The sequence below is a fragment of the Pogona vitticeps genome, chromosome 2 (assembly GCF_051106095.1).
Source record: "Pogona vitticeps strain Pit_001003342236 chromosome 2, PviZW2.1, whole genome shotgun sequence".
Lineage (NCBI taxonomy): Eukaryota > Metazoa > Chordata > Lepidosauria > Squamata > Agamidae > Pogona > Pogona vitticeps.
The window spans coordinates 274,852,142-274,867,280 of record NC_135784.1 but is presented as its reverse complement, the minus strand read 5'-3'; the positions used below and the strand labels follow the sequence as shown (position 1 = coordinate 274,867,280).

Below are 15,139 nucleotides of genomic sequence, written 5' to 3'. Positions count from 1 at the left end.
GAATGTGATTTATTAAATGAAAACATATGCAATCCCACTGATTCTAGTGAGGGCAGTCCTAGCTGGGGCTAACAATTAGATTTAGTCCAACAGGATTGGCACCACAAGCTTCTTTCTTGTTACTGTAAGAAACAGTAGCTGAAAAAGAAGTGAAGTGAGAATCTAGATATCAAGGAGAATTTGGCTGCACAGAGTAATAAAGTTAGCACTGTTGTTGTTGGTGTGTGACATTTAGTCACCTCCAACTATAGAGATCCTGTGAATGAGTCCTGTCCTCAACGTCCCCGCTCAGCTCTTGTAAATGAAAAGCGGTGGTTCCCTGTAGGGAGTCAGTCCATCTTGTCTTTTGTCTTCCTCTTTTCCTGCTGCCTCCTACCTTTCCCAGCATTATTGTCTTTTCCAGAGAGCTGGAAAAGATCCAGGCAGCATTTCCAAGTATTATTGTCTTTTCCAGTTTGTATAGATGTATACCATATTAACCACTATGTAACAGCTGCCTTTTTAAAACATGGATTTGCTGTTTTTGTTTCAGTGAAACTATAATATTATGACTAATAACACAGAACTAAATATTACTAATTGAAAGCAAGAAAAAAAATAATTTTGTTAACTTTCTGTGCTAACTTTTGCGATCAAGAAATACTGGGGAATTAAAAGCTTCAAACATTTTTAAGGAGCCACATATTATCACTTACTAGTGGATACACAGTTGTGATTACTTTACAGAAAATGTTCCAATGCAGAAGACTAATGTTGACATTTCCAGTATTATCACACTTTCTTACCTCCATGAAATACAAACAAGCCATCAGGGTTTTTCACAACATTTGTCTCTGTGACAGATGTGGCATAAATAGAAAAATACCTGCCCTGCATAGATAATGAAGCTGCAGATATGCATCTGAACCACCACCTTCATCACAGTCATGATGCTCATCATGGTCTCACTGACATCTTTTTTGAAGACATCTCACCACTGAAAGCTACCATAAGAGGCTACTCACAATTAGTACTGGAGTAAATTATTTCCCAAGTAATAGCAATCAAGAGGAAAACAAAAGGGAGGGAGGGAATCAACCATGATAATGCACTTTAATTGTGAAAACAACCACTACAGAACTAGAGCCAGTGGTTGAAATCATGTTTTTCAGCTCCACATGTAGAATAGGGATAGATGCAATGTTATTATTATTATTTAATTAAAATATGCTTGAAATTTACTAGATCCTATGTAAGAAAGGTGTATTAAAGAATATGGGCAGTGGGGAAAAGTTTCAAGCCTTGCAAAAATAGCTGAAATCCACGTTTGCAAAATGAATGACAAAAAAGTGTAATAAAGCAAAATGACATTGATGGATTTTTGCAACGTTTGTGTTCTTTAAAAAAATCAATACTCAGGATAGAGAGATATTAAAACCTTCACAAAGATATGCAGGAGAAAATTCACACTGTAAAACTGAACAAGTGCATTGGATTTTATGCCTTCTTTCCCATCATTTCTCAACTGAATAAATAATAGGGATTTTTAAAAAACTGCTTATTGTTGTTAAATCTATATAATTTTTCCTCAGTGTGCACTTACCTCTCTTTGTGAATTTATAACCTTTTAAAAAGTATATTTTGATACAAGAATAGCCACTAGCCACCATTAACCATGACTAAGCCTGCTGAAATTAATGGGCATAAGTACACTTAAATACAGACTGCAATTTTGCCGATTTATAGTCCAATCCTCTATTGTACTGTACAGAATTTAGTCATTTAATAGATCCTGAAAGACAATTACACACTGGAGATAAGGCACCAGCAGATTCATGAAAGACTGTGGCCTAGTATTTGCAAATGAAAGAATTTGCATCATCAGATTCTTTCCTTCTCAGAAAATATTAGTTCGTATTCACTTTGCACAGAATCCTATGTATAATTTCCTTTTATTGTTATTATTATTCTGAAATCTGAGAAAAACAGGAATATTTTATAGGATAGTTTATCTGCTACCAACCAGAACACTTCTGTGCAGTTCTCAAGGAAAATGTTTAGTACCAAGTAAGAGAAATACTACTCTTGTATTGTTGTTACCGAAACCTTGATGCAGCAAAATCTTGTACTCCAAATTAATAACACGGTTAGTGTGTCTGCAACTGTCGTCAAGCTAAAAATTCACCAGCTGCTTGATCTGTTCAGTTTGCAATGACTGCCTCCTTGTCAAAAGTGTCTTGTTTTTAGAGTCTTTAGGGTAAGCAGGTGCTGTTGGGATTAGGTTCTTTTGTCCACAAGAACCCATTGTATTAATCTTGTAGATGTCAGGAATTGGAGGAGGATGGTTCACATTTAAAGGCGGAAGAAAACCAGGTCTCGCCAGGGCAGTATGATCTGAACCCCGCCTCTCCAAAATAGCATGATTTCTCCTGCTCAAGAAAGTTGGAGGCATGTTTTCAATCAGTTCTCTAGAACTTGATGACAGCGATGGTGACGGAGAGAGAAGCTTCTTCTTCCCAAGAAGCAGTTTGGTGTCTTCTGAAAGAGGGCCTAAGCTAGTTAACTGTGAATCAGAACTGTAGTGATTTGCTCCCAGATTTCTCCTTTCAACAATGCTTTTCAGGGTGGAAATTAAACTTGTTTGAGCTGAATCAGGGGCCTGCCCAGCAGGAACCTCACTTTGATTTGTCTCACCAAACAGCAAATGAGAATGTATTCCGTCACATGACATTTTTCTTGAGGCTGCTTGTTCAAAGTTTTTCAAGAAATTAAGGGTATCCTTTATATCAATGCTATGATGTCTGGTGATAAACCTTTTAGACAGAGCGAGACTATTGATTTTAAGACACAGTTCTTCCTCAGGAGATATATCCTGAAGGTCTTCTTGTAAAGAGGATCTTTGAGTCTGCTCCAAGAGTAAAGAAGGTTTCATCCAAGATTCAGAATGTACATGTTGCATTTGAGGCCCTGTGTGTGTTTTTCTTGAAGGTGAATGTGACTCTGGTGAATCCTCCTGTCTTCCAGGATAATTAGTCTCTTTGAAGTTAAACAGAGCATTTTCTGTTTCACTCGCATTTGTAGATGGAGATGTTTTAACTTCTACATCTGATGGAGAGGTACAAGAACTTGGAGACTGAGATTCATCGGTGTCAAGAGGAGGGGCATTCAGATACTGCCTAGTTCTTTGCCTTCCAGAAGGAGATCTGTCTTTTGTAATGATGATAACTTCTTTTCCTTTTTCTTTGCATGCATCTAGAAGAACTTTCAAGGTTTCTTTATCCTCTGAATTCACAGAGTAAACAAGGACGGAATTACCAGAATGGTCTTGCAAGCTTACATCAGCTCCACTTTTAAGAAGCAGAGAAATTACTTCAGGGCCAGCTTTCTGCAAGCAAGCATGCATCAAGGCTGTCTTTCCACTTTTATCCTGTATGTTTGGGTCAGCCTTATTTTCCAGCAGATATTTCACCATTTTGACTTTGCTTACACTCTGGTGATCCACATGCTTGGTCTTACAGGCAATCATTAGGGGTGTTTCACCATACTCATTGCTTTCATTAATGTAGGCCCCACCTTCTAGTAACAACCTTGTGAGACGAAGCCTTCTGTGATAGACAGCTTTTATCAGAGAATTTCCCTCCGGTGAAGGCTCTATGGCTTCTTCCATGTTCTCTGTTTTCAAAGTGGAGAGATGGAAGTTCCGAGTGCTACCTAATTTGTAGAGAGATTAAAACAAAAAAGTTAAGAATTTAATATATAAATGCTCTAATTTGTTAACTGGAAGACAATAAAACAAAATGAAATAAAATAAGAAGTTTCAATTAAACCTCACAGTTTTTTTAAAAAGGTGAGATTATCTGTCTGTCTGTCTGTCTACCTATCCATCCATCCATCCATCTGCATGGAATTGAGTCCCTCTAAATCAAAGAGGCAACCTCCATAGGTTTGGGGGCTGCACATATCCATCCCTGGGCCTTGAGATGTTATATCTGCTCCCACAATTCTCACACCCAATTAACTCGACAGAATTCTTGTCCAGTGCTGAAATAATGTTTCATAAGCTATACTACACAAGGCTGATAATGTCATCAGCCATAGTGATTTTTCAGAAATAAAGCATTTCAAGATGTCTGAAAGCTTCCATGAAATCCCTTTTGTAATTAAAAAATCATTGAGGGCTTTAATTACCAAAATTCACTGCTACTAGGATGACTTTACTGTATAATGAATGGTACACATTTTGTGAGTTCCCTCTAGGAGAAGCTAACTTAGCTGAAGCCATACAATGTATGAAATAGAATATACCTGTTGGAAGTATTGAGCATTTGGATGCTATTTGTGAAATTAGGCTTATCAGATGCTGTTCGAGAAAAGCAGTTCTGCATGATGGAAAGTACAGTTTGAAGTGACCCCTTCCATGAAAAATGAACTAAAACATTATTTCTCAGACTTGTAACATACTGATTGGTTGACATTTGCATTCTGCCTTTTCTGTTATAAGATCAAGGCAGTCTATACAACTCTTATCTTGACTGTATCCTTATAACAGCCCTGTGAAGCAGGCTGAGCTGGGAGAAAGAGTGACTGGTTCAAGGTCATCCAGTGAAGACTTGAGCCTGCTTTCTCAAGTCCCAGTCCAGTGATCTAAATACCATACCACAACTCCAAACTTGTACTACTGGGTTTAGCATCTTGACCTTTTCAGACTTATGAAGAACCTCATTGTTTCCCACAAGGAAGGTGAGTAGGAAGCTCATTTTCATGCAGTGTAAAGCAGTCTTTTTTTGAACAGTACACCATTCAGTTGTGTATGATACATGTTCTATTGAGGAAATGTTGCAACTTAAATGGATTCTGCAGATATTTATTAATACTGTAGTTTCAAACAGGCTCTTTGGTTGTGAAGCAGAACAGAGGGCTCTACAGCATAGTCCTCACAGGAAGTTAGAGCAGAAGACACAGTGATCTCTAAGGAGCGTATAACTGACAAACAAAAACAGTTTAAATACATTTTTCAATAGGAAATGGTCCATCACTAAGTTCTGAGTTATCTATCCCATCTTTTCTTGATAAGTCACAAACTGTGAACAATGCTTGTGTGAAATTATATTACATCATGAGTTGGCTGGGAACATAAACCTAGAGTTACAAGTAAATACTGTATAGTTAAGATTTAATACGCATACAAAGCAGAAAGCCTTACACTACATGCTGTGTGTCCAAACTATACAGTTCTGTTTCTAAGCAACAGATGTAGATTTGGTATATTTTCATTTCATGGGAAATAGTTCTGCAGGTTACTCTGAATTCTGAAATGACAGTCTGGACATTCACAATAAAAATTCAGTGATCTAGTCAAGAAAGTAAATTATCCTCCTTCTGCCTGCTGAGAAAATGTCAAGCAAATTCAAATAGATTACGAATCAACATCTTATTTGACTGTGATGTATATTTTCAGAACAGGAACATTTGCATTAATTTACTTTGTATTAACAGTCACAGACTGTGACGTAGTTGTCAAAATCCTACTAGGGAAAACTGTCTGCTTAAGGGCAACTGTGTAACAGTCTTATTTCATGACCTGTTGTCGGTTATACAACTTAGCACACAAATGGGTGCACAGCTGCTTCCCTGACTAGATGGCTGCTTGGCTGTACAGATCCAATTGCCTACTTAAACTACACTGGGCTGACAGGATTCTGGCCATTCCTTCCTATCTTTCTTCAGATTTTTTATAGCTATACTGTATGTTGCTTGGAAAGAAATATCTCAATTTTGGCAAAATTAGATGTGTGATCAGCCTTGCAGGGGATAGCTGAATTTAAATTGAAATGCATTGGACTTGTAAGCATTTCAGGACCATACAAGAGCTTGTTCATAAAAGATAGTTTAACATATTTTAAATATGTTGTCTCTTTTTTTGCTGCTTCTGTTGTTTGTTTGTTTGTTCATTTGTTTGTTCTTCATGTCCCCACTGTCATTTTTTCAAGAAATAAAGTGTGAGATGGAAATATTCTTTCAATATTCCAGTGTACTTTCAATATTTAAATATTTTGGAGAAGTTATCAGTGCTTCACATTTGGACTTTTGCAGGCCAGATAATTACTGTACTTTGCACAAGTACTGTGAGTAAATACCCAACATGACACTGTGGATTCACTGCATTTCTTTGAGCGTGCAAACCAAATGGCATTGTTCAATGACTTAACCAGTCATAGAACTCTCATTAGAAAGCATGTACGATGCTTGCCTTTATTACAACTATGTACAAAATCCTCTGTATTAAAACTTTAAGCTATCACTCAAATTTTAAAGCAGTGTTTACCTACTCAATTGCTTATAGTTTGTAGCTTTCTAAAGCAGTGCATTGTTGGGACTGATGTAAAAATGGATTCTGTTGTATTATGTTTTGCCAAGGTGTCAAACAACATGGACTGTAATTCATTGGAATGCAAGAAGCACCTCGTTATTTAGCAACAATTCACTGTACAAATATATACAGTAATAGGATTCCGGGCAATGCTGTTCAAGGGTCATTCAATGCCATTCTCAGCCTTTTTTGGGCTATGGCAATAAACACAATGTGAGAAAAATATAGGCTGAAACAGGGTTGCAGAAGTCACATAACGAACCTTATAAGGTGATGGGTGAAGAATTGTTTCCTGTTTGTGGCCCCTTTCAAATTTGCCAGGGCCCCCCAGTGGGCCATATGACCCCCACTGAGAATAGTCAGCAGCCATTCGACCAAAGCTATAGGAGACGGAAATGTGATGCACAGCAGAGCTATCCCACAAAATCTAATGAAAGATTGCTTGCTATTTTTCCCTCCCACCACTTTTTCCTTCAGTGCCATTTATTTTTAAATTGCAGGTCCAGAAGCAAAGGGTGACATTCTTATTCTTATTCCTATTCTTGTACGAGTAAGCAGCTCCAGGACCCTTTTTGACATAAGAACAAAACAAATATACTTTAAATAAAAATGAAATAAACTAAAACTCTTATAATATTCATGACACAAACAAATTATCTAAAAACTCTAATCAACCATGCCATAATACTATAACAAAATATAGCAACTGTACAGTTTTCAACGACATATTGAGAGAATACTCAATAGTATACTTGAAAGAAACCTATTTCCACGCTTCATGTACATAATTTGCTTAGAAAGAAGCACCATATGGGGAGTGGGTAGAGAACTGAGAGAGAAAACATTGTTTTACAGCCAGGGCTGCTACTGCCCACAATTATCCATTATCCAACTATTCCTTCTTTTCTTCTTAATGATTACCATTGGTGTCAAAAATTTGGGAGGAACAAAGAGAAACATGGGAAGTCTACAAACCGAAAGTAATGTGGTCATGATCCCCTGCATACTTCAGTGAATGAGACAGTCCAAGGGAACAATAAGAGTGCAGTCCAAACATTGTCTGTTTCAAAGGATGAGCAAGGGTGGCCCATGGGCCATGTCCCGAATCTCTCCCCTAGACTGTCTGGAGGAAGCCCTCAGGCCTCCCTGACCCTGCAACGTATGTCACTCCAACATCCACATTTAGAAAAAGATGGGCAACAACTGACCATTTTAAATCCTCCTAAAATAAGTGTTTTAGGTGCTAATGACCTTGGATGATGGGAGTTATATTCCAACACATATAGAAGGCACCAGCTTGGGAAGGATACCATAAAATGTTCATGACCTAATGATACGTGGGAAGCTGAGCTTCCTTCCACTGTATACCACCAGTTTCCAACCACAGGTAACACAGGTGTTCTTGGACTGCAATTCCCAGCAGCCTTCAGCACAAGTTATGCTGGCTGGGGTTTTGGGGAGCTGCAGTCCAAGAACACCTGGGTTACCCAAGACTGGGAACCACTGGTATAGACTGATCCAGTTGAAGGCACGTAGAATTTCCACCTTGAAAAGACTACCTGCTCTTCAGTAGGTTCAGAACTGCTAAGAAAAATGCAGCTGGGGTTTCTTCTGTCCTATTCCTTGTCCTGCCACACATTCTCTGTTCCTAAATTATAATGCAACACAACAAGCATTTTTTTTTGTTTCCAAGCAGTGTGGTATATCGACCCTGGAGCAAGGTAAAATAGTATATCAATATAATTTTAATTTTTTAAAAAAACATTAATCTTACAACTGCAGAGCTGGAAGGGACCCTGTAAATCATTGAGTCCAGACAGACCCTGTCAAGGAGGCACTGTGGGGAATTGAACTTCCATCCCTAAGCCACCGAGCTATCCAGCAGTTCATATTAGAACAGACTCACTTCACTGGGAGAAAAGCAGAATAAAAATGCAATGAATTAATGAATTAAAAAACCCACAAAATAAAGGTTTCTTGCATTGGTCAGACAGATGCTTCTGAAAAGCCAGTGAGCAAGGTATGAAGGTAAAAAATCCTGCCTCTTTGCCTTTGCCCCTAAATCAAGACTGCAATTACCTGTAAAATCCAAAGAGGCAGAAGTGATTTCTGAATGTCTGCCATAATCTTAAGCAACTGTGATTCACATTTTACATAAATTATTTGCACAAGAAACATTTTAAATCATATCTCAGTGCAGTCTAATTTTATTGGAGAAAAATGCCAGGCTGACAAAAAGATTTCCAATTTGAACAGAAATATGTATACTTATATAGATTAATAGGTATCTTAAACATATACGTAACATAGGTAATTACAATTCCTTCCTATTCTGGTATCTTTGTCAGCCTCTTCAAGTTAAGAGGTTTGCAGAGTTCTTCCCATCTTGCTCATGTAGTAGCTCAGTCTAACTTCATGAATATGAAGTGTCTTCAAAGTGAGAAATTAAATAGAAAGAGTAAACGGGGGGGAGGGGAGCATAGTGATGCTAGGGCAACTGTATCCAGTAATTTCTTCTAGAGATTCTAAGAGGAACATGGAAGTTATGAATTAAAGATGAGCAAAAACCTCAGTTTGGATGTTCATGCCAGTTTGTATATGTGGCAGCACAGGTGCCACCTGTTCCTCCCCCCCCCGCCTTCCCGGCTGGATCCCCCACTAACCAGTCAATGCACACTCCTCTCCTCTTCCTCCTGGCCTTTTTGACCAGTCTCCAGCAGGAGCATGGGCTACCCTGCCCCACATCTTTGGCTGATTGCCCACTCAGACAAGGAGGCAGGACAGACAAACCTGTGCTCCTGCTGGGGAACACCCAAAGAGGCTAGAAGAGGAGCACGCTCCGACTCATGAGTTGATAATTGGCAGGGGAAGGGAATGTAGGGCACGTGTATACAAACTGGCACAAACCTCCAAATTGAGGTTCGTGCCCATCTCTATTCTCAATACTGTATGTTATGATTTCCACATTCATTCCATTAAACTGTGAGGCTCTTACATGTCTACCTCTTTGTGTTTGCAAACTGCCTCCTGTACTGGAATGAATTAGGATGCCCATATATACAGGAACACTCTGCATTTTGGAACACTCTTGGGGGTCTAGAATTAGAAAGATGCAGTATGCACTTAAGAAAACTCCTTCTGAGAATACAGTGCAGAAGCACCAGAAGAAGCTGAGGACCAAGTCAAATTGCATGCAGTGTCTTTTTGATTAAAAGAAAAAAAAACTGTTGTGTAAATATGTTGTGAAAGTGTGGGTTATTATGGGGATTAATGTTTAACTTTCACCCAGGCAGACAATACATTTTAATATTTATCTAAAACATTTCTATCCCACCTTTCTTCTTAAGAAGGACCCAAGGTGTCTTTAATAAAATAATCCAGACAATATTTAAAGCTACTAAAAAAAGAGCATACAACATACTAAAAAAGATCAAACAAATACCACAGTAAAATATGGTAAAACAGAGCAACATGAAAACACATTCAAAGCAGTAGGGCACAAGAATGTATTTCAGATCCCAGTCAGGCAACCAGTGGTTCATGCAGAGCTTGCTTGAAGAGAATGGTCTTTGCTTGCAGAAAAGTTTACCCTATGAAGGGATTGCAAAAGTCACTCAGAATTACAACTACAACATAGGAATAATATCAAATTGCCACATGAAGAATTACAAACAATGTCTCTGAGTTTCAACCACTTTCTTTATACAAGGGTTTGGATTTTCTAACAGATAAACAAGTTTTGACAATAATTATGTGAAAAAGTCCATTGCATTTGTTCAATTGGGTTCTTTTTGGTCTTTACAATGTAAAGCATTAGACCATTCTAATGGTCCAATTCACATTAAACGTGTATTGGTTTTGGTTTAAGCATTTCCAGAATTGCAATCCCCAACTCATATGTGCACACTTTGGTTTTGCTGCCCCCTCCCCTTGAGGGGCTTTCGAGTAATTTACCTGCATCCTCACAGACCTTTTTTCTTGATACATATTGGTTGGTAAAAGAAGAAGCTGACACACTGCTTCCAGAGATTTTTTGGAAATGTCTTCTATGAAGCCTAACAAACAAGAAGATTACCACTTCTTCCTTTAAAAAGAACAACAATATATCAACAACAGGAAGCAAAAGCCTGAGAAGCTGATGAGGCAAATACTCCTGGTGAAGGATGAAACCTACAGATGTGCAGATTTGGATTGGTGGGTTACAATTTTAGAATTGTTGGAGAATTCTGATGATTGCTGTTCAAAAACACAAAAAGCACATATCAACCCACATTACTGTTGTGTCATAGTGAGTTGGGTTGCATTGCTGGAAAAAGGAAAATCAGGGATAGAAAAAAGGACACCTGGCAACACATGTTTCTGTGTTACATGTTCTGCAGTCTGGAAGAGTGAGTAAATGGGGAAAAAACACACTTCAATAGAAGCCATAGAGTTGGTCTTTCAGAGCAACTCAGATGGATCATTGCATATCTGAAGATGGACATTGTATTTTTGAATAAGCTACTCAAAATCTGAATGACATTTTCTCTTAGAGTATTCCTTAATTACAAGCACATCATTTGGCAATTAGGCCACACACACTGGGATCTAATGAGTCCCATGGCCATAGCTGTCCCAGGAACAGATCTAGAGGTGGGAGAGCAGTACCTGAACACATATTGGATCCTATCCAGGAAAGACAAAATGGAGATGATGATCTGATAAGAGGGAGGTAGAAAAGGACTTGGTGCTCAGGCTCAGATTTTCCAAATGATGTATCTGGGTACCATAAGATAGCATATGGTGCCACGATACATCATTTGAAAATGACTAGAGTCAAAGAAGGATGCAAACAAACAAACAAAAAAGTGTCAGATTGTGAGCCTGGAGGCGAGGCGGGGTCCCCATCACTGCTCACTGGAGGGTCGTCCATTCCTGCCAAGGAGACAGAGAAAGGAGAGGAATGTGGACTCCTGATGACTCCAGAGAAAGCCCCAGAGGAGTCCCTCCAGGGGGCAAAAGAGGAGGAATTGTCCCAGGGCTTGAGAGGGATGGGAGTAAAGGAAGAGCAGTTAAAAGAGGCGGGAAAGGAAAGTAGAGAGAGGGAGGAGAGAGAAGTGGGGGAAGTGATAGAGAGGATTCATTACCTACAGGTTGGGAATGGATCTGGTTGCAAGATCCTTGGACCCAGAAGTGGGAGAAACTGAAGGTGCCTAGAGGAGAGGCGGACCACAGGAGAAGGGCGGTGATTCCTCCCAGACCATCTTACTGGGGAGAAGTAGAAGCTAGGGGCTGGAGGAAGAAGTAAAGAGAAGAAAGAGACAGAGTAGAACAAGAGAGAAGGGAGAGGAGTGAATGGCAAGCGAGGGAGATGATGAAGACAGCAGACTGGAGCAGGCCTGGGAGACGCTGGAACCCGGGGAACACCCCAAGTGGGAGAATTTCCTTGGAGCCACATCCGTGCCCCTGTTGCCCGTACAGATGGGAATAACGATGAATGAATGTAACCCCTTCGTTTTAGAAGATTGGAAGCCCCTTCCCACCACGTTGGAGGAAGGAGAAAGAGACTATATGCCAGTTCAAGACAATGGTTTATCTGTCAGTCCAAAAATAAATGTCAGATCGTTACGAATACAAACAGAGTCTGGTGAAGTTATTGGGCAAAAGGAAGAATCCTGAGATCATCACATCGAACTCTCACACAGATACCTGTCAACCCCTCACATAGAAAGTGTTCTTTGCTGCATGATCTATGGAACAAAAGACATAACTTGGTCACAGAGCCCAGCATGATTATACAGTAGTGTTTAAGCAACATCGTCTGCACTGGACAAAGTGTGGTGAAAATGCATTCCTTCACCAGCTTAGAAATGGCAGAAGTCTGCTAACTAAAGACCAAACATGTGCTGGCACCATTCATAAAGACATGCACACTCTGTCCTCCTGGCTATAATTTCTGAACTATGCAAAAGATGAGAAAATCAGCAGACAGTGCACCACATGTGGGAAATTTGCTTCCAAGGACTATTAAAGGGTCATGCCATAGCTGTCAATAGGGTGCAAAAAGAAGGGCTCTTCAGTGGGGAATATTTCCTTCAGCATACAATGGGCAAAATCCTGTTGTTTAGCATAGTAAATCACATTAGCGCAGACCCATTGAATCAATGGGGTGATTCAACTCCTCCATGAGTTCCATTGATTCAAATGGCCATAACTCTTAACTGTAATTTACTATGCTAAAGTAAGCTGCAGTTAAGATCAATGGAACTCATGGAGGAGTTGGCTCACCAAATCCTCACTGATTCAATGGACCGATGCCATGGTAATTTCATTATTTATTTAAAACATATTAACCTTGATTTTCTCCTTAACAAGGACCCAAGGAGACTTGCACCATTAAAATAAAATATTTAAAATGGGAATTAAAACCAATACTAAAAACACATTTAAAAGGAACAAGGCACAACACTCGGTTTAAAAAAAATCTCATCTCAGACAGCCTGTCTGAAGGTCTTTCCTTCCAGAAGGACAGCATATTTAGTACACTAAGCAACAGGATTTTAGCCATCTGTCTTCCTACAGTTTTCCTTACTTGTTTAAGATAGTTTCCTGATCTGCTGAAACGATATTTAAAAAAAAATAGTAATGGTAGTCACAACATTTTGGCAGGCTCAACTTTTTTTGCAAAAAGGTTTTCTGTCTTTGATTCTTTTGATATTATGGAGTAGCCCTGTGCCCGCATCCACAGACACTCCCATCCATAAGGGGGCATTTTCATGTCAAAATTCCCAAGGTGTCAGATAATACTCTAGAAGTCATTAAATGCGAGGTGTGCGTGTGTGTATTTTATTTCTAAAATCTCCCTGGATGAATGTTAGAGTAAAAAGCCTAATAGAACTTTGGGGCAATTCCGGTTGTGTTTTGGTATTCTGATAAACCTCATCCTGTTAACTGCAAGGTGACAGATGCGCGTCTCACAGAAAGATTTAAAAGTTATTATTATTTTTTCTTCAATTGACTTTATGAGCCCTCTTGCGTTAAAGCTAACAATTGTACAGGTTTTTAACAGGTCGCTGCGGAGATATCTGAGTATCAGAAACAGAACTTGCTCTGATAAGTCAATCCGTTTTAAGCAATCTGATACTCAGGAGCAACGACCGTATTTCCGAATACTTGGGAAGCGCGTCTCGGAAAGAACCTGCGGTCCGAACGCGGCGAGACAAGTACAGGCGGCACCGGGCTCCGTTTCCGGCGCAGACCAGCCGCCAGAGGCTCCCTCTCGGCTTAGGGAAGAGTCCGTCCCGGGCCGAGCTCGGCGAGGGCTTACGACTAAATCTGCTTCCATCGCCGCCTTACTCTCGACCTCTTTGGGTCCTGCCGGTCTGCACGCGCTCAGGAAACCCACCGTGACCGGTCCTGCCGCGAAAAGGCGCAGGAAGGCGGGACAGCCCCGCCGCTCCTCAGGTGGTGTCGTTTAAAGCCGGGGGACGGACGGAGGGACGGACGGCTGGTGGCGGGAAATGCTGCCGGAGGGAGGAAAGCGTAGCCGCCCTATTCCTCCTTACCTTCCCCGAGCAGCGGCCAGGAAGCCGCCGGTCCCGCGCCCGCGAAACCCCCCGGGGAGCCCTCGCCTCGTGGCTGCCGGCGGCGGTGGCGAGGCGCGGGAGGGGGGGGGGAGAAGTCCTGAAGGCGCACAGGAAAGCCGAGCGGCCGAAATTCCCCTCAAGTTCTCCTGCTCTCGCCCTTACCTGCTTTGAAGAGCCTGGCGGAGAGGCGCCCTTTCGAGCGCGAGACGGGCTCCGCAGGAATTCACCTCCGCTCCTCCCGCAGCGAGGGCTCGTGAGAGGCTGAGCCCGCCGGGGAAGAAGACGCCCACGGCTGGCGGGCGGGCGAGCCGCGTCCTTGCGGTGGAGAGGCTGCTTGCTGCCCGGGACGCGGGATGGAGGCGCGGGGCTCCCGCCTCGTGGACTCGCCGCCTCCGCCCTGAGCTGCGGCTCCAAGGACGCGCCGCCCGCGCTTCGTTCCCGGTTTCGGGGAAGGGCGGCCCGTCGTCCCTGGGCGCGCGAAGCGAGCCAACTGCGGGCGAGGCGGGCTTCCTCTCCGGGAGGCAGGGAGCGGGCGCGGTCTCTTCCCCCGGCGGGAAGGCCCGGCCCTGAGGCCATGCGAGGCGCCGGCCTCAGGTCACTGTTGCCAGGCCTCGCCCAAGGGTCGCGAAAGAGTCTGCCCTTCCTTTACTGGGATTGCCCGCGCCAGGGAGGACTGTAGGATTTTCTGCCTCAAATGTCAAAACCAGCTGACTGGCCGGAGGCGAGGCGGGAAGGGAGGGAGGGAATGGGGAGATCGATTCATTGTTTGCCTTGAATCTCCCTCTGCCGTCAAATTTCATCGTCAACGTGCAACCAGTGCCTACGCACGTTTTTCTAAATTTAACGGGCACTCGCGGATTGCAGCCTTGGGTTTTTCACCTTTCTGAGTTTCGCTTGCTTTTAAGAGCCTTTCAATAGGGTACGTGCGGTGCAGACTTTCTGCCCAGTCCTGAGACACAGCCGAAGGAAAGTTGTACCTGTTCAGTTTCTGCCAATCGAAACAGGATTAAATTGACAAAGACTCAAGCCTTTGCCAAGGGGTGGTGGGAGAAAAATCCACTTCTGGTTTTAACAACTTTCCCAGATGTTAAAGCCTATTTCTGGACTGTTAATTACGTAATAATAGCAATATTATCACTAGAACTGGACTAAAGTATATCGTAACTAAAAGCCTGCATGTGTCTATAATACTGAAACCAGTTAAACCTAGGGCTCAGATCTCATA

At 41.6% G+C, this 15,139-nt stretch overlaps 1 protein-coding gene across 1 annotated transcript; it reads right to left on the bottom strand.

Moving 5' to 3' along the window:
* Positions 1-666: 666 nt before the first annotated feature.
* Positions 667-14,163, bottom strand: ANKRD34B (ankyrin repeat domain 34B). The gene is made up of 2 exons (XM_072992610.2): positions 14,077-14,163; positions 667-3,690 (listed from the first exon to the last, which is right to left on the bottom strand). The coding sequence occupies exon 2, from the start codon at positions 3,644-3,646 to the stop codon at positions 2,153-2,155; it is 1,494 nt and encodes a 497-aa protein (XP_072848711.1). The 5' UTR covers positions 3,647-3,690; positions 14,077-14,163; the 3' UTR covers positions 667-2,152.
* Between the last annotated feature and the right edge of the window lie 976 nt (positions 14,164-15,139).

Coding starts and splice junctions, on each gene's coding strand:
- ANKRD34B (XM_072992610.2), bottom strand. CDS start 3,646: ATGGAAGAAGCCATAGAGCCTTCACCGGAGGGAAATTCTCTGATAAAA.